This window comes from Neofelis nebulosa, chromosome 5 (assembly GCF_028018385.1).
Source record: "Neofelis nebulosa isolate mNeoNeb1 chromosome 5, mNeoNeb1.pri, whole genome shotgun sequence".
Taxonomy (NCBI): Eukaryota; Metazoa; Chordata; class Mammalia; order Carnivora; family Felidae; genus Neofelis; species Neofelis nebulosa.
In genome coordinates this window covers 12311800-12334881 of record NC_080786.1, presented here as the reverse complement: position 1 = coordinate 12334881, position 23082 = coordinate 12311800, and the positions used below count along the sequence as shown (strand labels likewise).

Below are 23082 nucleotides of genomic sequence, written 5' to 3'. Positions count from 1 at the left end.
CAGGATAATATTACAAATTAGGCACGTTGTTCCTGTTTTGACTCAATCACAGCAGGAGGCAGCTAAATAAAACTAGGAAGACTCACAAGTGCCTTTCAGATTAGTGATGAGGGTAATCACACTCTGTCCTTGCTAGAGGGTAATCACACTCTGTCCTTGCTAGAGGGATTCACCCCCTCTTCTTTTTTCCAGCTGAACGCTTGCTTGGGGCCACGTGCCCGTCTCACTGAATGGCCCGCCACTGTTGACCGCCTAGTGCTGATAGTGGGGGGCCTGTGGCCTGGGGTGGCTGGGAGTTACAGGTGGTGCCGGGAGGGCCCAGCTCAGTAGTCAGCGCACAGTAGGTACCTTCTGTTTTACTCCTTCCTCCCTGGGAAAGGAGAACCCCGTGCCAAGGAGCACAGCTCTCCTGCATGGTGGAAACCTTCCATACACGGAGTGTGGGCACACCAGCATTAGCAGGGAGCTTGCTAGATGTACACAGCCTGCGGGACCTATTACATCAGCATCTGCCCTGGAACCGTGTCCTTGGTGATTTGTTTGCACGCTGAAGTGTGAAAAGCACTGGTGTGAACTCACCCAGCTAGGCACGGCACCAGAGATGGGTCTCGTTAAGTTCATGCTGGCAACTTGCTGAGCTAATCAACCCCAGAGGAGTGCATTTGGTCTTAAACCTGGTTCTTTGGAAATGAGCTAAATATACTGTACTCGGTCCATTCATGAATCGCGTAACGGAACTCCCCAGGGAAATGTGAGTGTTTTTCAACAGTGATGGTAAAGTTCATTTCTTTTTTTTTTTTTTAACGTTTATTTATTTTTGAGACAGAGAGAGACAGAGCATGAACGGGGGAGGGGCAGAGAGAGAGGGAGACACAGAATCGGAAGCAAGCTCCAGGCTCTGAGCCATCAGCCCAGAGCCCGACGCGGGGCTCGAACTCGCGGACCGCGAGATCGTGACCTGAGCTGAAGTCGGACGCTCAACCGACTGAGCCATCCAGGCTCCCCAGAGTTCATTTCTTGATACACCTTCTTACACACCTGATGTCTTGTACATCAAGTGTACAGACTTTGTGCTAGCGTCTGCATGTAGATAATCAGGCTCCTTTTAGGTAACATTTCTTTTGTTTGCATGATAATGTTTATGCTAATTTGTCTGCGGGATTTGTCCCCTAATACTTCCCAAAGCAAGAAGACATTTAGGAATGCTTTTAAGACGTTGCTCTCAATTGGGTCTACAGAGGAGATGTTTAATAGCCCCGGGGAGCCCTGGACAAGTAATAGAGTAACGTTACAAAGAGTTTGCCTGAATCAGTTTGTTCTTCAGTTGTTTGTTATGGTCATCTGCCAGAGTTGGGTACGTGAAAAACAAGAAAGTGACTTATAGGAACTTCCTGCTCCCAGGTGACTGGGCTCCTGGCCATCCCACCTTTCCTCCTGACTTGGAGCTGAGCTGCTCATTCTAGAAATGGGCTCTGCAGGAAAGGGAATTAGCATTAAACTCAAGTCGTGAACTTTGAAAAGTTTGGTTTTAAGGCCAGAGACCCAACGCCTTCCTTAACTGAAGAGCCAGAAAGCTGAAGCCTTGTCCGAGGCCCAGGCCGTGGTAATTCATAGAACAGTTAGAACAATAGCAGCCGTGATCACTGCCTCAGGTTGAGAGTCTACTGTCGGTTGGCCACGTGGGCTAACTTGTCCACTTGCAAGGATACTGTCTTGTTTCCCAGAGTCCTATTTTTTTTTTTTCTGCCATCATTTTTTTTTCAGCTTTACTGAGGCATAATAGACAAATACAACTGTAAGACGTTTAGAATAGACACATACATTATGAAAGGATTCCTCTCATCTACTTAAACACATCCATCACCCCACCTATTTGTGTGTATGTGAGAGCATTTAAACGCTACTTGCAAGTTCCGATTATTCAAGACAGCATTTTCAACTCTACTCACTGTGTTTTACATTAGATCCTCTGACCTTACTCACTTTGTAGCTGAAAATGTGTACCCTTTTATTAACCTCTCTCCATTTCTCTGACCCTCCAGGCCCTGGCAACCACTTTTCTACTGTTTATGAGTTTGACTTTTTTTTTTTAATTTTTTTTTTTTAACGTTTATTTATTTTTGAGACAGAGAGAGACAGAGCATGAACAGGGGAGGGGCAGAGAGAGAGGGAGACACAGAATCCGAAACAGGCTCCAGGCTCCGAGCTGTCAGCACAGAGCCTGACGCGGGGCTCGAACTCACGGACCGTGAGATCATGACCTGAGCCAAAGTCGGGACACTTAACCGACCAAGCCACCCAGGCGCCCCTTGACTTTTTTTTTTAAGAGTCCACATAAGAAGTGATAACATGTGGTATTTGTCTTTCTCTGCCTGGCTTTTTTTTCTTTTTTTTTTTACTTAGCTTAATGCCTTCAAGGTCCATCCATGTTGTTGTGAATGGCAGAATTCTCTTCTTATGGCTGTATATGGATATATTCCACATCTTCTTTATTGAGTCACCCATTAATGAACACTCAGGTTATTTCTATATCTCAGCCATTATGGATTTATCCTGCAGTGAATATGGGAGTATAGATATGTCTTTGAGAGCCTGTTTTTATTTCCTTGGGTTATTTATCCCAAAGTCAGGTTGCTGGATAGTATGGTATTTCTATTTTTAATTTTTTGAGGAACCACCGTACTGTTTTCCATAGTGGCTGCTACCTTCCCACCAGCAGTCCCAACATTTTCCTTTTCTCTCCTTCCTTGCCAGTGCTTGTCCTCTCCTATTTTTTTTGAGTCACATTTTTTTTAGGCTGAAATGAGTCCCATGAAAGAAGCTTGTCTACACTTTTCATTTTACTCCCAAAGAAATGGGTCTCCAGAGAGTAGCATGCATTTCCCAAGATCCCACCGTTGGTTCTCCAGCTTTTACCCACAGAGAATCAGAGAATCTCGTCTCTTCTTCAGGGAGTGCCCTCAACCTTCCACAGTCAGGTCTGGTTGGGGGTGGGGTGGGTCGTGTATGCTTTTTAAATCAGGCTTACACCCGTGGAAGTTTGCACCCTTCACATAAGGGGCTGCCTGTTCTGTGGGCACATGACTGGTCACTGAACCGCAATACACAGTCACCATTCAGCAAGTCCTTGGCAAGAAGTACAACCTCAGGCTTCCACTGTTCATGGGTTTGTGAGAAACGTTTATCACGTAAAGAATGGCTAGCAGGATGCCCATCTCTTGAGAAGCTCATGGTTCCCCCCAGTAAGATGATCCGAGTTTACATCCCAACTAAGCGACTTATAAACTGTCCCTTGAGTGGACTACTTCGCCTCGGCGTTCCCCTCTGAAAAATAGGGATAGAAATAGTGTTTCCTATGCCCAGGATAAGTGTGAGGATAAATGACTTCATTCACTTAGGGGACTTCGAATAGTACCTGGATCAGAGCAAGTCTTCAATAAACGTTGTCTGTAAATATTGACTATTACTTATCGCTGGATTCAGCCAGATGATCAAGGAGCTTTGTGCGCTGAAATCAGGGTGATATGTTCACGGTAAGGAATGCTGTTGGGGAAACTGTTCCCTGCATTGTGGTGGAATCTTCAGGAGGAAGCCGGGAGAAATTTCTCTCAGCTCTCTGCCTTAGAAAGATCGTTCCCCTCTGGGCCCCCGTTTGTGTCTGATCTTATGGACACTTTGAAGCATATAGAACAGAGGTCAGCAAACTTTTTTGCTAAAGGACCAGTTGGGAGATAGTTTTTGGCTTTCTGGGCCACAGAGTCTGCCTCCTGCGGCTGCTCAGCCCTGCCGTGGAAGCAGCTAGAGACAGCCTGTAAACAAGTGGATGCAGCTGTGTTCCAGTAACACTTCATTTACAGAAACAGACTTCAACCCCCGATGGAGAGCGTGTTTTTCGTACACCCCCCTTCAGTACCAACTGAGTTGAGCGTCTAGCAAGTAATGTGGCTACTGACACCACCCCTGCCTGCCTGTATTCCACATTTATCTTCTGTTTACCTTCATTCCACAACCCACCTTTTACTTTTGTTGTCTTCTTTCCCTACTGTCTCTATCTGTAGGTGACATGAGATTTTTGTTGTTGTTGTTGTTAAACAGGATGGGACTATCAGTAAACACATCAGTTATTTGTCATCAACTTAGAAACGAGGACTCTAGAAACCACTTCTGACTCAGAGTTCAACCGATGTGGTTAAACAGAGAAACAGACCGTCCAATACAGGCTGCCACCCAATGTGTTGTCTCATTGCTGACGTGCCAGCTATGTGCAGACTTTTGCAGTTAGCATGCCCTTGAACCTGAGAGGCTGAGAGAAGAGAGACCAGGGCTCCCGGTAGCCACAGAGTTCCATTCCTTCCTCTCTCATTGTAGAATTTCTTTTAAATGAAAACAGCCTCTTTGGTTTGCAAGCCTAACTCTGGCAGGAAGACAAATGATTTTTTTACAGTATCAGACACGCGGTTTCCTGTCTGTGTTTAACTTGCTAGCAGAACATCTCAGCCAGCTGGTTCCCCCTGGACCTATTGTGACCTTAATAACATGGCCTCGCGCCATCCAGCACACGCACTCCATGTATCGATCCCATGCCTCGTGCACTTTATTGACTCGTATCGGTTTCTGAGTCGGAGAGGACCTGGGAGCACCGCCCCCTTTCCCTTAAATCCCACTTTGTGTTTGTTCCGTCCCAGCATCACGGGGCTGGCTTCTTGGGGAAACTCTTCGTTCTCACGTGGAAGAAATGAGAAGAATAAAGGGGCTTTGGCAGCTCCGTGAGTTCTGGGTGTGCTGCCTTTGAACTGTGCAGTCGCTACTCAAAATAGCTGGCTCGCCAGCTGTGTGTTTTTGTTGCAGGAGAAGCAAACCAGATTTACTTTCTGGTCTCATTGTAGGAGAAAAAAGTTAAGTGTGGAAATATGGTTGTGAAGAGTTGTTAGAAGAGGAAGAAAACTATGGATTAAACTCACTGGTTTCATTCCTGGGAAGAGAAGTCAGTTATTTGAGGTGATGATTCAGTGCTGAAGGAGCCTTTGGTTATGAATGAGCTAGGTTAGAAAGCATCCTCTGAATCTGTGAATACGGCCTATGTCTGGCCAAGGAAATAATAAAGATCGTACATGCCAGAGGGCATTGTGACTGAGTCAAGTGCAGCTTAGAATGTATTTGTGGCGTCTCCGGGCAAAGCAACTCGCCTTTGTAGATTTTTTTTTTTTTTTTCTCTAAGCAGCAAAGTAAACAAAGATGCTCTGAGGTTAGATGTGGTTGCTGGTTGTGAATCTGTCTACACTGGAACCTCATTCCACTGTGAATCATGGCAGAGTGGAATCTCGAATCCCATCCACTTGGATGTGAGTGACCAGTTAAACATTTGGTCCAATAAGGTGGGACATCTGTAGTCTCTCATCACCCCCATGACCACCTCCTTGTGCTGTACAAACAACACATGGGATGGGTGACTGTGAAAAGGGTCCACAGAGACCCTTTGGCTATTTTACAAGTGTCTCAGCGCCCCACCAGTGGAAAAACACCAGGAAGCTAGCTAACCACCATGAAATTGACTTTCATTTCCGCTCATACTAAACTCCAGAGGCTGTATTTACCACCAGTTGGCCATCTGGCTGACAAGACTTTGTAAAATCTTTTCTGATCCTGAAATCACTCCTGCATGGTGCTAATTATGTAAATATCAAATTTACCAGCAATCAGTATACATTCATTAAGAAGGAACCTTTTTTTTTTTTTTTATCTTTTGCTTTAGAGAACAGTATGAAAACCACTACGTGGATGTACAGGAAGTCCACTTTGACTTAATGTAAGGAATAAATTTTTAAATATCCCATTGTTTAGACCTTATCCTAGATCTAAGCTAGATCTATTGGGATTAGATTGTGGAATGATTTACAGAGGAGTGGGGTCCATCCATTGTAACATTTCATCATTTTAAGGACATAACTCATGTTTTTATTTAAAAAAAAAATGTACCTCGCATTGTCTCATTAGGATATAGCATGTTCCATTGTCAAGAACGATTGATCCGGAGCACTTGGGTGGCTCGGTTGGTTAAGGGTTCAACTCTTGACTTTGGCTCACATGATGATCTCACGGTTTGTGAGTTCAAGCCCCACATCAGGCTCCACGCTGACAGCACTGAGCCTGCTTGGGATTCTTTCTCTCCCTCTCTCTCTCTGCCCCTCCCCTGCTTGTTCTCTGTCTCTCTCAACATAAATTTAAAAAATATAGTTTAAAAAAATCCAATTGATCCTAAATGTAGGCATTAACTCCTTCCATTCCTTCTTTTTCCAGGTCCCATCCTATTCAGAATACCTATTTCTCCCATCCAGCTGAAGTCATTCTCTGCTTTGGCTGCACTTTGGAAACACCTGAGAGGCTTTAAAAACCACTCATTAACTGGGTCTTAGCCCTGTAGTTTCAGACTTAATTGGTCTGAGTCCTGGTATCAGGATTAAAAAAAAAAAAAAACAACACAACTCCCTAAGATATTCTAATATGCAGCCAGTGTTGGGAACCACTGAACTCAAGACAGTTTGTTCTGCCAAATATTTTTCTATTTTCCATCATGTACCTCATATAACCTGGAAAAGAATGGTAACAATTAGAGAATTGCAACCACCACAGGAGGTAGCTAAAATGCAGCCTTGTAGGTTAGAGGAGGAGAAAAACAACCAAAGAAAATACCTGTATTACCACATCCCTGAGGAACAGGAGGGTTCTCTAACACAGGGTAATACCGTGCTCTCTGTAACTTACAAGCAGCTACTCCCGAACAAGGCCAAGTGCGTTCCTGGGTGGAGGCATCCCAGGTGTTAGAACTGGTGAACTTGTACGGTATCATTTGAAACCTCGAAGTGTGACTGGAAGGTAGGATGGAAAACTGGGGTACCACTGCCCCAGCAAAGACAAGGTGGGGCGGGAGGTGGGGAGGTGTGCACAGTTGGAGGAGGTGGAGACCCTCAGGTGGGAGGAACTACAACAAGCTGTGGTTCACGTGGAAAAAGCCAGAAAAAGGGGCAACTTGTGTTTCAAGTGACCGAAGGGGGATTGATAGTGTGAATAATTAACATGCTTTTCCAAAGTGGTCGGAAGACTAACACGAAGAAAAATGTGGCCCCATAGAACATCTGTCAGGTTGAGGCTCTGCCCGGGGAGAAATAGGCATTCATACGATAGGTGATCATTTCTTGGGCAAAGCCCGGCATGACTTAGGCTCTCTGTTAATGTTGGTTGCCCTCCTAAAGCCACAGCAACAGAAGTAGCAGGAATCTGTATCCCAAGGAGGAACGGGAAGGACAATGAGCATGGTGCAAGGAGTGCCTATCTACCGTAGCAGAAACAGAATCAGGGTTTTAGTTGCCTGGGATGGATGGCCAGTAATAATGAAACTTAACAGATCCATGTAAAATCAGGCATATAGGTCCAGGCGATTGATTGCAGAAAAGGAGCTTACCAAAAGCTGGCTTGGCATCTGTTCATGTGATAAAGACCCCAGGCTTTACAGGTGAGTTAAGGTCACATTAAATTCAGGCTGATCTGACCGAGAGCATCAAAACAAAACCATAGAACCAACTAACCAACGAGTCTTCAACTGTGCTCGTAGGAAGGGGCATGAGAGTCCCAGTTAAACTTTGCGACACAGATAACATTCCAAGTATTGTGGCTGGGTCTAGAGAAACATGGAGAATCATGAATAACAAGAATGATTTCAGAGAATACATCACTTCACACTTAGAAAACGGACCTGGCATTTATTGGGTGCCTGCCATATGTTGGGCAGGCCGACTTTAGAGTCTGACACATAGATCTTTTGAAGAGCAATTGAAGGAAACGGAGATGTTCAACCTGAAAAAGAAATGATTTAGGGAAGTGGGTGACATACTTACCAAGAGTTTAAGAGCTGTCATCTGTCCCATAGAAGAAGAAGCCATTTTGTCGTCTTTTACTCTAGAGAACAGCATGAAAACCAGTAAAAAATGGCCACATTTGATTTAATACAAAGAATAAGCTTAATATAAAGAATAAATAATAAACTATCCCAGTGTTCAGACTTTATCCTAATAGATCTATAGCTGGATCTATTGGCATTAGATTATGGAATGATTTACAGAGGAGTGGGGTCTCTCTGTTGTAACATTTTGACTAGAGGTTTTATCTCTACCTCTCAAGAATATTCCAGAAGAGGTGGTCATACCCAACTAGACTACCAATAAGGCCCTTTTGTTGGGGAGAGAGGTGGAAGGAAACAATGTAAGGGAGACCACAGAAGGGGTGCAAGGGCTAGGGAATGGCTTAGTTTTGAAATATGTGTCATCGGAATAAAACAACCACGTGGCCTGGAGGGAAGACATCTTCCATTATTTTAGGAAGAATTATCCTCAGAGTCTGTCCAGAATGTCAAACAGTCCTGTCAATATTCTAGAAGTTAAATTCAATCGTCTGTGCCCAGTGAGCTCACTGTCCTTCTTTTGTTTAATTAGAATGATTTCTTTTTGTTTGCCTGAATCTAGTTGTTTGCTTTTTACTGAGACAATGAATGAAGAATCCTATCTCCTGCAGCAGCTGATTTCACTAGTAAATTCTCAGAGACCCTTTTCTCACTGGCTAGCACTGAATACAGTTCTACGAGGGCTTTGCAAACAGGTCCTTTACGAATTTGCTATGGGAGAGGGAAACCTCTCTGTGGCAGAGGACCAAGACTTATTCCATGTTTGCTGAAGCCCCACTTCTCAAAGTCTACTGTGTAAATGAAGCAGGAGGGAACTTTGTAAGATGCAGGTTCTGATTCAGGAATTTAGGACAGGCCTGAGATTCTGCATTTCAGATAAGTCCCCAGGTGACGCCTGCCCTGGCTGCTAGTCTGGGGGACACACTTTGTTGTTGTCGTTGTTTTATTTGAGTATGGTTGACATACAGTGTTATGTTAGTTTCAGGTGTACAACTGGGAACACCCTTTGAGCCGCAGAGAGCCAAGAGAGTCTTTCTGTATCATGCCACCAGATTTTTTTTTTTTGATACAGAAAATGCTGGTAAGATATTAGAACTCCTCAGTTAGGAAGTGTGTGTGTGTGTGTCTAAAATATGGTGGCTTGGTGTGTGTGATGGGGCAAAACAGAGGAAAGCTGTACGGATATGCAATGTAACAAATAAAGAGATGCAATCTGTTTTGCTTCTTATGCAGTCCCTTATCTTGTTCTCTGGGGACCCTGGCGTGTCTGTGCCTGGAGAGTGCTGTGGTTCAGTAATGCTTCCTTTGCATATTGAATGAACATGCACGAAACGTATTCAGTGAATGAAGAGGAGACATCCGTATTTTTGGTTCACTTCCATCCTTTTCTTTATTGTAACCGGGTCCAACTTCCTTAGACATATGGTTCAACCGAGTTATGTCCCTGGGAGGACAACATCCAAACCAAAATGCGCATGCCTCCATTTTCCCAGTACAGCCAGACTATCTTCTGACTTCCCTAAATAAGCCTTCCACCTTCTTTTTGCTATTGCACTTCAAACTCGTCAGCATACGCTCTCTTAAACTCATTTCTGACAAGGGTATATTGCTTCACTTTCTCAAGAAAGAGAATCTTACAGCTCAGATAGTCATGGGGGAAATGGGTTCTCTAAAAGCAGCATTATCATAGGACATGATACAAAGAGAAGCCAGGCAAAACTGCAGTCAAACCACAAACCTAATGAAATTTTAATGCTTCTTTACCAGATGGGGATTTTTTTTTTCTGGTTGGAAGCCTATGAAATATGTTACTAATGAGAACTATTATTTTTTTGCTAGAGTTTATCACAAAATAATACAAACATATTTATCGAATGTTTTTTTTTTTTTTTTACCTAACTTAAAGAGCTTGACAGATACTTATGAGATTGACAGAAATCTCTTGTGAGTCTTATAAAGAACCTAGTGGGGTTATTTCTGGGTTGTCTTCATTCTGCAGGTGAGGAGGCAGAAAGAAACAAAGCTGGCTCTAAAATCAGGTTCTAGGGGCGCCTGGGTGGCTCAGTCAGTTAAGCGGCCAACTTCGGCTCAGGTCATGATCTCGTGGTCAGTGAGTTCGAGCCCCGCGTCGGGCTCTGTGCTGACCGCTCAGAGCCTGGAGCCTGTTTCGGATTCCGTGTCTCCCTCTCTCTCTGCCCCTCCCCCGTTCATGCTCTGTCTCTCTCTGTCTCAAAAATAAATAAACGTTAAAAAAAAATTAAAAAAAAATAAAATAAAATCAGGTTCCAGAGTTTTTAAAAACCCAGTTATGCTGCTTTACGTGTAAATTTTTCAGGCTCGGGATCTACTTTGTTTTGGGAGCTTTCTGTTGCCTGGTGAAATGTTACCAGTTTGAATCTAGAGCTAGTTTCCGCCCCACCCCCCACGCCCCCTGCAGATTGCAAACAAAGCTCTTCAGTGTGCATCGAAAAAGTCATGGCACTGGATCCCAGGTCAGTGTGGTGTCTAGAAGGTAAAGTAGCATGAAAGCTACTCGTCCATCGCTTCATCCTGGAACACTCCAAGAACTTCCCTTCCCAAAGCAGCAGGGACTTCAGGATTTTACATGTGGCAGCTGCTGTAGGAGATACTGCTAAATAGTTTAAGGGAAGAAAAGGGACCGTAAATCCCAGGCAGCAAAGGGCGTGGCAAAGGTGATTCTGGGTTACATTGGGAGACTTGGGATAAAAATCCCCAAATAAGCTGTTTCAACAAAATGTACTTTGTGTGGGTCTGTTTGGAAATAATAGTTTCTTGACTGGAAGAAAGAGTCCTTTTCATACCATGAACCGGTTGTCCTTCCCGATACCTACAGCATTGTTTGCGTGTATATTATTTCATGAGAAAAGAAGCCACATGTCCGTGCATCTGGTTTTAGAGCAGATTGAACTAGCATGGAGACACCTGGACACCAAGAGTCACTGAGCCCAGGTGTAAAGGACTGAGCTAGATGAGCCTGTAGATTTATAAAAATTCTTTATCTTGTAACACAGATTCCTCCATTTTGTTTCACTGTGCTGGTTCAGATCTCCAGTTCATGCTCAGTAGAGAGAGCTGTGGTTGGCATCCTGTTCCTGTTTTTAAAAGAAATGCATCTACCATTTCCCCGTTAGAATCAAGTTTGCTGAAGACCATTGGTATGTTTTCCTTATCAAGGTGTTCAGCGTCATCATATACTTCCTCTGTGTCCACTGAATTGATGATGTAGTTTTTCTGCTGTAATTTATTAATGTGGTAAATGACAGTAGGTGGTTTTGTTTGTTTCTCGTGCTAAAACATGCTCTCCTGGTAACCTGGTCCTGCTGTCTTATCTTTCTATTTATTTTTATTTCAGTTTAGAGAGAGAGAGAGAGCAAGCCCAAGCAGGGGAGAGGGGCAGAGGGAGAGAGAGGGAGAATCTTAAGCAGCTTACGAAGCCCAATGTGGGACTCGATCCCATGACCTTGGGATCATGACCTGAACCAACACCAAGAATCAGATGCTCAGTTGTCTTAGCCACCCAGGTGCCCCTCTTATCTTTTTATATCCTTTAATGGATTTGGCTTGCTGTTTAGTTGGAATTATTTGCTTAAATCACAGTACGTGAGTGAGATTGTTCTGTAATTCTCTTTTCTCATACTCTCCTTGTTTGCTTTTCGTTGTTCTGTTTTCATGGAATGAATTGAACCATGGTACAGTCTTTTCTGTTCTCTGCAAGCGTTTGTGTGATATTGAATGGGTCTGTTCCTCACAAGTTTGGTTCAGCTAGGACTGGTATGAGTTTAGGGCTTTGTGCGGGGGGGGGGAACACTGTTGCTCAAATATTTTCGGTTACTTTTTTCCTCTACTTCATATTTTCCTTTTTTTTTTTTTAAATGTTTTATTTATTTTTGATAGAGAGAGAGAGAGAGGCAGACAGAGAGGGAGACAGAGGATCTGAAACTGGCTCTGTGCTGACACCAGACAGCCCGATGCGGGCTTCGAACTCACCAACCGGGAGGTCATGACCTGAGCCAAAGTCAGACGCTTAACTGACAGGGTCACCCAGGCACCCTTCCCCCACCTCTTATTTAAACAAAATTTAAACTTGTAGAAAAGTTGAAAGGATGCCATAATGTACACTCGTATACTCTGTCCCTTCCTCAGTATTTACCCTGTGTTAACATTTTACTACTTCCTCGTTTCTGTGTGTGTGTGTGTGTGCACACGTGCGTGCGTATGGGTCTATCGTAGTCAATATTCTAGTTTCCCCAAAGCTGTGGTGTTGCTGCTGTTGCTTAAATTCAGGATCCAGGCAAGGACCACACATTGTATGTAGTCGTTTCACCTCATCCACCTGTTTCTTGTTTTTCATGACATTGACTTGGAACAGGCCGACCCGTTTATTTTATTCTGGATTTGTCTGATGGTTCCTGCTTGATGAGATTCTTTTTGCTGATGGGAGATATAATTGACACTTGACATTATATTAGTTTCAGGTGTACAACATAATGATTAATTGTATGTATATATTGCAAAGTGATCATGACAGTAAGTCTAGTTAACATTCCTCACGGCACATGGTTACAAGCATATTTTTCTTGTGATGAGAACTTTAAGATTTACTCTCTTAGCAACTTTCAAATATGCAGTGCAGTATTTGTAGCTAGAGTCACTAGGGTGTACATTATATCCTCCAGACATATTTTATAACTGCAACTTTGTACCTCTTGACCACCTTCACTCATTTATCCTACCTCATACCTCCCACTTCTGGCAACCACCAGTGTGTTTTCTGCATCTATGGGTTTAGTTTTGTTTTGTTTCTTTAATTCCACATGTAACTGAAACGATAAAGTACTGATTGTTCTCTGTCAGACTTCTTTCACCGAGCACAATGCACTTAGGGGCCATCCATGTTGCCATAAATGGCAAGATGTCCTTCTTTTTATGGCTTAATAGTATCCTACTGAGTGTACTTATATATTTATATAGATATATCGGGTTTTCTTTATAAATTCATCCACTGATGGACACTTCGGTTGTTTCCACGTCTTGGAACATTAAATAATGTACATAATGTTGCAATAAACACTGGGGTGCATCTGTCTCTTAGAGATAGTGTTTCATTTCCTTGAGATGGATTAGATTCAAACCAAACATTTCTGTAAGGATTCTACTGGTGTTTTTATTGTAGGAAAGTTTGGGGTGGGGAGGGGGTTGGCAGTTCTGGAAAAATCAAATTCTGAGATGTGTATTCAGACATGTTAATACCAGGGAAGGTAATTTGATAGTGAAAGGCTACAAAAGAAGAGAGAGAAAAAATTAAGAAATTAGGAAAATTTTGAATTACTCATTCAGTTTCTTTAATATTTACGAGATTATCCAAGTCTCATAGTTTTTCTTGGGTCGGTCTCGGCAAATTACACATACATTATTTTCAGGACTTATGACCATTGTTGTCTAAGTGTTTAAATTTATTAGCAAAAAGGTCTCATGCTCCTTTGAATCTTTGCTGTGCTTGTAATTACACCCCCTCTGTGCCTTTGCCTTATTGCCTTAACAGCTGCACAGAGGCTTGCATACTGTATTAGTCAGTATCCACAACCAATTTAGGGTGTTGTTGATTCCTGCCCCTTGTGTCTTTATTCCTGCTTCACGATTTCAATCGTTATGTTCACTATTCTTTCCTTCGGTTCTCTAACATCATCCTCTTTCTGGGCTCTTCCTAGGGCTCGTGCCCTCTTCTCTGTGTTGAACCCTGTGTTGGCTGAAGGTCCCCAGAGCTGCCAGGAGCATCCCTCTTCGGGAAGCCCACCACTACCTGCCATCAGAGCTCCTCTGCTTTGATCCCAGCTCACTTCCTGTACATTTTCCCAGTTCCCACTTCTGCGAGATGGAAATAAATACTACATAACTAGCAGTGTGGCTGCAGGATTCAACGTAATTTGTGGTATAAAACATAGTGTTTGGCATTAAGTAGAAGCTTAGTAAACGCGTGCTGGGCTTGTCACCATTATAGTGAACAGAATGACTTAAGACAGGAAGTTCTCCCTCCCCCCACAGGCCTCTCTCTCTTTAGCAGTTTCCTTCTTTGGATCTGGGCCAGTTGCATGTATATCCTGTTGCTTTAGACGGTATTGGCGTGTGAAAGCTTAGCGGTTAGACTGTTACCACCAGCTTCAAGAATCTCAGGGTTGTCCTGTGGTGTTCATTAGTAAGCCCATGCAGCAAGGAGTGTGTGGAACAATCATCCTTATCCCTTTGTATTGCTTGGGTAAATTAGTTTCTTGGTAAAGTTGTGCCTGAAACTCCCTCATTAAGTGGAGGAATTGCCAAAACTACTTCAAATATTAAAATAGGAGCCCATCTCTCAAATTCATCTATGGTGATTTGGCTTTTCTCCAGACACATTAACTGACCCACCTGTGGCTTTTTTACTATATTGGTCTTATTTATTGTCTCTGTTACGGTTTGATTTTTCTTTTGAAACTGTGAATTACAGAAGTTTACTTTTAAGTTCCTTTTAGTAACCAGTGTTCGATTGGGGCATAACAAAGGACTTGAAAGAGGCTGGGACAACCTGTTTTCATTAGTGTGTGTGTGTGTGTGTGTGTGTGTGTGTGTGTGTGTGTGTGTGTGTTACTAGGCAACTTGTTTACTTTTAAATCACTCCAAAGGAATGTATACCATGAAATTTCCCCTTGAGGTTTTCTGCCAGTTTGTATTTTTTTATGGCATACTAACATTTATCTTTGACATTTGTCTTTAAAAAATATTTATCATCAAGGCTCTGACATTTGCAAATGGTTCCTTATTTGCAACTAAGTCTGGGCTCTGTATGTGGGGCGCATTTGGTTGGAAATTTTCAGAATTATCAAAGAGACCTCCGGGTTCATTTCTAGGGAGACAGTTTGGTGGCATGCAAAGAACAAAGGCTTCAGGGTCACTCAAAGTTGAGAGAAACAGGCTCCCCTATTTGCCCTTGAGTGATTTATCATAACTCTCAAGTTCCCTTCCTTCCTCCTTTCCCTCTCTCCCTCCACATTACAAGAATGTTTCTGGCAACATCAGTCATAGCTCAAAAGGACCAATAGTGGTAGAATGGATAAATATATTATGGTATATTTGGACAAGGAATTTAATTTCTTCACCCCTAAGATGGGGTGAATACTTGAAGGGGTGTTCTGAATATCAAATGAGATTATGTATCTGAAATTTTTGGCACATAGTAAGTGCTCAAAAAAAAAAAAAAGAGTTTTATCTTCCCTTTTCTTTTCCCCTAATAGCATCCAAAATAATTTACTTAGCCCAGGAGCAAGGTGTAGCATCCAGAGTTATTCTTCTGATTTCTCTCTTTTGAAAAGAGAAAGAATCTTGCAAAATAAAATAAAATACAAACACAGAAAAGCACATAAAACAAATGTCCTGCTTAGCAAATGGGGCTAACATTCTTATAACCCCTGCCCAGGCCAAACATAAATAATTTTGCCAGATATCCTACAGGTTCTATGTGTTCTTCAACTCAATCATAGATCCCTCCTTCCCTCCAAAGTAACCGCTATTTTTCTTTTATAATTATCACTTACTTGTGTTTTCTTAAATAGCTTTATCATCCATGTTTGCATCTGGCAAACACTAGCATAGTCCTATCTATTCTTCTTCTTCTTATTATTATTTTGGTAATTTGATATACCTACAGGTTCTTTTTTTTTTAATCTGCTCTCCCCAGTTCCTTTTTCCCCTACATCGTATCTATTGAAGAACCACGTTGACCTGTACTATTTTACAGTCCGGATTTTGCTGATGGCATTCATGGTGCAATCCACGGCATTTCTCGATTCGCTGTATTGTTTGAAAATTGGCAGCTGGATCTGGAGGTTTCATCAGACCCCACTTAGATCTCTTTGGCAAGTCTATCGGTACAGTTATTCTCCTCCATCAGGGGTGATGATGTCCGACCATCTCTGATTTTGTTACATTGGTTGGCGTGGATGCTTGTTGCCTAGATCCATTTAATTCATGAAGGGTTAAAAAAAGGATAATCTGTTTCTTCCAACTCATTTGCACTTATTCGCTAGAATAATTTAACAAGGAGATACTTTATTCAACTCTTTGCTTATCCAGTGCTATGGTCTGATGGAAGTGGCAAGATGCATGCTTGATGTTTCTCTTCATGTTCTAGTTTTCAGTATAATGAGTTGACATCCTGTTGCCCTCAGAAGTTGATAAATTTATTTGTCAATCATTCTTATAAGTTGAAACGTACTTAATTGAGTCCCAGTGTGTTGCTTTTTAAAAATCTTCGTTATCCTGTCTTGGTCAGAGAGTCTCTTCATGATGGCTTCTGGGTCCTTTGGTCATGACCTTAGTAGTCTTTTTTTTTTTTTTTTTTTTTTTTTTTTAATTTTTTTTTTTCAACGTTTATTTATTTTTGGGACAGAGAGAGACAGAGCATGAACGGGGGAGGGACAGAGAGAGAGGGAGACACAGAATCGGAAACAGGCTCCAGGCTCTGAGCCATCAGCCCAGAGCCTGACGCGGGGCTCGAACTCACGGACCGTGAGATCGTGACCTGGCTGAAGTCGGACGCTTAACCGACTGCGCCACCCAGGCGCCCCAGACCTTAGTAGTCTTTGATCACCTCCTTGTTATGTGGTATAACAAAATATTCCAAACTTATTATTTCCAGTCCCAGACCTAGAATTGGCCATTTTGCCAAGAAGCCGAGATGTCTTCTGTTGGAAGCCTTCTATTGATGAGGCATTTCTTTTTTCCTCAAGTGGGAACCAAGAACCATAGCTTTCATAGGAAACTGAGTCCTTGTGAGGTGAAATGACTTGCCTCGGATTTCATGGGTGATTAATGACAGATACAGGAATATAATCTCAGTCTCCTGATCTCTAATCTAGTGCTCCTTCTTTCACACCACATTCCAGGTACTCAAGTCCCCACATGCCATGCACAAATTACAGGGAGACTGTATGTGAGCAGAGTCAGGGCTGGCTCACTCATGGAATTTGGCCTCTGGAGAAGAGGCAGTCAGCTTTGCAGAAATATTCCTCATCAGGTTGATTCATCAGATACATTCATTCATTCACTCAACAAACTTGACTTGTCTCCTTATCTTTGTGTCTAGCTGTGAGCATTATGATGGTGAGCAAAAAACGTGTCTCTTTAATAACTATACTTCAGCTTTGGCTGTGCCAGAGAAAATTGGCAGGAAACTTGATACTAGGGACAACTTTTACTTAGTTTTCTAGGTAAGCTAAAAGAATGTTGTAGAACCAACTGAGGCTCAATAACCTCGTCTGTAAAACAGGGCTATTAGGGAACCTGACTTGGTTGTTGGAGAAATAAAGTGAAATGGTGCTTATAAAGTGAATTGCTCAGTGCCTAGTTCAATAAAACACATTTTATGATCATTTTCTTTATTATTGTTGGGATCTCAATGGAGGGCTTCCCACCGCTATCCATTGCAGACCTCCCTTCATGCGGGGCAAGGGAGACAGCAGCTCTGATGGAATTCAGAGTTAGGATCTATCACTGGCACCAGCTTCCTCCCTTAGTAACTTCCTGGAGAAACAGCCGAATCTCAGAATCACTGCTCTAGGAAATCCTGGCAGATACTGGTGCTCCAGTGGCGCTCCAGTGACTTCCCTCTGCCATGGGCTCCTCGCTTTTTTTGTGCATGTGCCACGGACAAAAGTCCATAGACTTCTTGGAAGTCTGGTGAACCCAGTGGACCCCTTCTCAAAAGGATGTTTTTAAATGCATAAAATATAATATGCAGGATTCCAAGGAAAATTAATGATATTGAAATATAATTATCAAATGTTTTAAAAACTACATTTGTGATACAGCAATATGTGCTTCTGTAATAATGCTTTAACAAGATCTAGCATCAGATCTAAGACACTGAAGTATATTAAGTGATGAGTATAAATGATAGACAAAGACATCTTGTGATAAATGTAACATGGCATGAAAATACCTGTGATTTCTATTGGTAACAAAGTCATAGCTACAGCTACTCGTAGGAAATGTTACTTTAGCCAATAGTTGGAGAAAATATAAAGATGTGATTTCTGCCCATTTAAATTCGCAGATCTACTGAATTCTATCCATGGAGCCCAGGCTAATAACTTTTCTATTAGAGTGTAGAGACTTATTTTTTATGAATCTTAAAGAAATTCTCATATTTGTACTCCTCCCCTCCCAGAAGTATATGGTTTCCTCCACCACCCAAAAAGCAGAGCATTCCAATGAAACCTTTCGTAAGCCAAAATGACGTAAAGCAAAGAAGCAATTACCATTAATTTATTTGGAAACATTTTTGAGCGTTCCCACATTCCCGCAAATAATCACTTTTTAGGCTTTTCTGATACTGTGGGACACATCTTGCTAACAGATGCACAAAATAAATTGAGATAAAGCGCAGATGTTCACAGAGTTCGAAGCTATGGCGGCCTGATGCTGAGCTGCTGAGTGTGGTTCCCAGGGAAGGGGCTTGGCAGGGCTGGTCTCGCTGCTGGGGTGGGGGTCGGGGGGGGGTGCCTCCTCTACAACAGCTCACTGCAAAACAAACACTGGATGCCGTTTTCTCTTTTTGCCTTCTTTCATAGAAGTCAGAATACTCTCTGGATTTCTTTCAGTTAGCATAAACAGTTACTAGTGTAGATCTTGTGTAAAAAGCCAGTGACTTAACAGGAACGTTTAAGAAGTAGAGAACACCTGTGTCTAACTGGATGGTACGTGACAAGGGAGCGTAATGTGATTGTCAGGGCACTAGTTACCTGACATCCAGGCAACAACTTATTATGTAGAAATTCCAGTGGTTCGGCAGTTACATCTTGAGCATCCTACGTTGTCAAAGGCCCTGGGGTAGACTCTGACAAAAGAGATTTTAGGTTCTCCCTCATGTAAGACTTTTCTTCCCAGGCAGGGAAAAGACACCTATTCATGGGGACACTACTCAACTGTGGTTCTTAGTTAAAAACCAAAGAGAATCACCTGCACACCTAGAACATGCCGTTTGGGATGTGTTATCTAAGAACTGCCAATATCACTTAATAGATGTTTATAAAATCGCCTAGTGCCCATTGAAGGCAACCAGTTTATCAAGCTAAGGGGTTTTATAAATTCATTCTTCATTGGCTTTCACCAATGTGAAGTGTAGAGACAACATGGCGGGGCTCCCATCAGACCGTTCGTTTCACATAGTAGCTTTGCTACTGCCTCAATTTATGATCTTGGGAAATCATTTAATCCATATAACCCTTAGCTTCCCTATCTGTATAATGGGGCTTACAATAATAGTAATATCTACCTCCTAGGGTTTTTCTGTAGATTAAAAAAAATATGATATAAAATTGGGGCGCCTGGGTAGCTCAGTTGGTTGAGCTTCCAACTTGGGCTCAGGTCGTGGTCTCATGGTTCGTGGGTTCGAGCCCCGCGTCGGGCTCTGTGCTGACAGCTCAGAGCCTGGAGCCTGCTTGAGATTCTGTGTCTCTCTTTCTCCGCCTCCCCCATTCACGCTCTGTCTCTCAAAAAATAAACATTAAAAAAAATTATATATAATATATATATTATATAATATATATATAATATATTTTATATTATATATACATATATATACATATATATACACATATATATGTATATATATGTGTGTGTGTGTGTATATATATATGTGTATATATATATACATATACACATATATATATATAAGTTAGCACATAGCCAGGCTCATACTAAGTATTCAATATCTTAGTTCTTGCGTAATTGAGGGTTGGTGAAAAGAAATACCATCTCCTGGTACTGAGTAAAGGAAATGCCAGCGTGTGCCTATACCTGAATCTGCTTTTGTAGCAGCCCAAGGGTTAATACCGAGAGGGTGTGGGTGGCTCCTATTTAGATAAAACCACATCCCAGAGCTCCCTTTTAACCCTGTTTGCTATTGTTAGGGTTTTCCACCACCTCTTTGAAGTTTCAAGATTGACAGATGTTATTCAGTCATTCCCGCCCCATCAAATTTTTACATGTAGGTTTTCAAAAAGAAATCACAGGAAATTTGAGGGGAAAGTAAAACTTTTGGTTTCTGACACTGAACTGGGGGGGGCGGGGGGGGGCGCGGTTGGGGATTTCTAGAATCTTCTTCACACATAAATTTCAGGGGATTTCTGTTTTTGTGTTTCCCTTAGCCTGGAAAAGAATAGAAATTAGCAAGGAAGATCCTTTTCATCTATGGCCAGGAATTATAAAAAATCATCAGCAATAAATAAACAGTTCATTTGAATGTTTTGCATACTTTAATGAATTGAAGACACAGCCAAGTAAATATGCAGTATTTATATTTTTATATTTTATAAAAAGTATCTTAGGGGCACCTGGGTGGCTCAGTCAGTTAAGTGCCGACTTCAGCTCAGGTCATGATCTCTCGGTTCATGAGCCCTGCATTGGGCTGTGTGCTGACAGTTCAGAGCCTGGAACCTGCTTCGGATTCTTTGTCTCCCTCTCTCTCTGCTCCTCCCCTCCTCGTGCCCACTTGCTCTCTATCTCTCTCATACAATAAACATCTAAAAAATTGTTTTTGTAATATTTTATATTTTCTAAAATATTTTAAAATATTTTAGTAAAATATTTAATAAAATCGAATATTTTAAAATATTTTACTAAAATATTCTAAAAATTTTATATTTATATTTCATATTTTAATATATTTATATATATAATTATATATTTTATAATTTATATATTAATTTATATTTATATATTTTATAATTGTATTGCTGCCCCAATAGAAACAGAATATATTCACCTTGGACCGAAGTGAACTCTCCCCAAATTCTGCCAATGTGTTACAGGTTGTTAAAAAAAAAAAACACCCACACAAGAGGGGCCCGCAGACTTAGTCTATATAGAGCGAGGTAGGAAGTATTTCAGGCTTTCTGGGCCAGATATCATCTCCGCTGCACGCACTTGTTAGTCTCTTTCTTTTTCTAAGCAACTCTTTCACAAACAAATAAAGCAACAAATGTTTGTAGCCCACAGTGCTGTACAAAAATAAGCCTTGGGCTGTGGTTTGCCAGCCCCTGCTGCAGAACGGAAAACGTGTGAGGGCTGTTGTCCTGTGAAGTCATCATCCATCCAGCTTCTATAGCGAACACTTGCTGAGTAGTGTAAGTGCCCCTTCCTCAGCCTGGCACTGGGTATAAGGATGGCGATCGGTACACAGGTTTACCCATAAAGAGCTTACTTTCTCTTAGGGGAGACCAGCAATGCAGGGATCAAACCGATCTATGATCATAAGGCATCGTGTAGTTACAGACAAGTGGGTGCTTGAAGCAGACACATTCATGGGATACTTCAGATAATAGAGGCAGAGTTACCAGGAGGGAATGTTGTTTTCTGCTCTATTCCTTCATCTGCTCCCCCTCCTTAACCTTGCTCTCCAGGCTCATACTTTGTTGAAAGATGGGGACAGTCTGTACTTACTCCACAGGAACTCTCTTCGTTTGCAGTTCCAGCCCTCTCTGCCACTGCCTTGTGCCATTGTCACTTACGGTGTCTCACCTGTCCTTTGTCCTATTCATGCCTTCCAGTGTGAGCAAGAATTTGGGTTTGCAAGAGTCAATTGCCATATTGTTTCCCTTTTCCTATTCTTTTTTTAAAAATGCACTAGGGGCGCCTGAGTGGCTCGCTCGGTTAAGCGTCCAACTTCAGCTCAGGTCATGATCTCACAGTTCATGAGTTCGAGCCCCGCGTCGGACTCTGGGCTGATAGCCCGGAGCCTGGAGCCTGCTTCGGATTCTCTGTCTCCCTCTGTCTGCCCCTCCTCTGCTTGCACTCTGTCGCATTGTCTCAAAAATAAATAAATGTTAAAAAAAAATTTTTTTTAATGCACCAAGAGACCTTTCCCTAAAAGAGTGACCTTTTTTTTCCCCCTCTTGGTTGCTGAAATTCAGATGTGTGGGGGTTGCTCTTCCAGCGTTTTGTGGCATCTCCTTAAGATCTGAAGTTTTCATCTAGAACATACAGGCAGTTGAAGTTGGTGTTCCCACTCAGAACTGACCTCAAGACTCAGCGGTACATCATGTTAAACCTAACCACTCCAAACTGGCTTGCTACAAGCTTCCTTTCTCACTGAGCTTTGTTGACTGACGATACCAGACATGATTTAGGTGACGGGTTCTCTTTGAAAGGTAATGGTTCTCTCCCTCGTACCTGGACTGTATTCTTATCACTGTATTCTCATCAAACGCATACAGTAGGTGAAAACTGCCATTTGAACAACTATGCATACTCTCTCTGACATGCTCTCCGGTTCCGTGTCACCTACCCAACCTTTTTTCTTTCTGTTTCCTTGCGTGGAGCTATTGGTTTGGGAAAACTACTCTTCCTCAAATCATATATTCTTATTTTTTAACAGAACATTTCTTCTGGTCACCACTCACTTTTTCCCATTTTTCGTTGACCAGTTCAAAGGTAGTCCTTGCCACTGCGGTTCCCTGTTTCTCCAAGCTTTTCTATATTCTGCCAACACATAGACTGTAGCACACATTTAGCCCCGTCCCTGCTCGCTGTATTATCTCTATGCATTTGTACACGTGCCCTAATCCTCTCCTGGGTTATAACCTCTTTGAGGGCAATGCCATACCCACAGTGGCATCCAACAGTGCTGTGTTCAATGAGTGAATCTAGTCTCTGATCATGAGGACTGCTTCTTCACAGGTACCTTTGAGGGGAAATGAACGATGTATAAAACCAGTAGAATTCTGGCATTCTCGTCCAGTGGAGACAAGCTAACACAAAGCTCTCGCTGAACCATGACTGCCTTTCTCTGTCTTCTGCCACTGACTGTTTCTATGCTCTTCTTCCCAGAGCCAGGCCAGGCTAGCACATGACCCAAAGCTTGACATACAAGACATTGTATGTGGTCAGATAGCTGGTGCTAAGGACTCCCCTCCATCAATCCCCAGGCATGCTTCAGTGGTCCAAGCTAGAAAAGTGCCTGCCTTTCTTTTTACTCTTCTCACCTTTGTAGTAATATTTCCACTGTTGTGGGGCGCCTGGGTCCAACTCTCGATCTTGGCTCAGGTCGTGATCTCACAGTTCATGAGTTTGAGCCC

The 23082-nt window shown here is 42.4% G+C and overlaps 1 protein-coding gene and 1 long non-coding RNA gene across 3 annotated transcripts in view; both read left to right on the top strand.

Annotated features, from left to right (window-relative positions):
* The window catches only part of TGFBR2 (transforming growth factor beta receptor 2), a 91625-nt gene that overhangs the window by 47423 nt on the left and 21120 nt on the right, over positions 1–23082 (top strand). Inside the window, exon 4 of one of the 2 annotated variants that reach the window (XM_058729646.1) lies at positions 11020–11130. The exons of the other annotated variant lie outside the window; for it this stretch is intronic. Coding sequence (XP_058585629.1) covers positions 11020–11130 — 111 coding nt within the window. The remainder of the gene's footprint in view (positions 1–11019; positions 11131–23082) is intronic. 2 annotated transcript variants of the gene reach the window in all.
* On the top strand, positions 834–6477 carry LOC131511701 (uncharacterized). Its single transcript, XR_009261678.1, has 2 exons — positions 834–5806; positions 6298–6477. It is a non-coding gene; the product is annotated as an uncharacterized LOC131511701 (long non-coding RNA).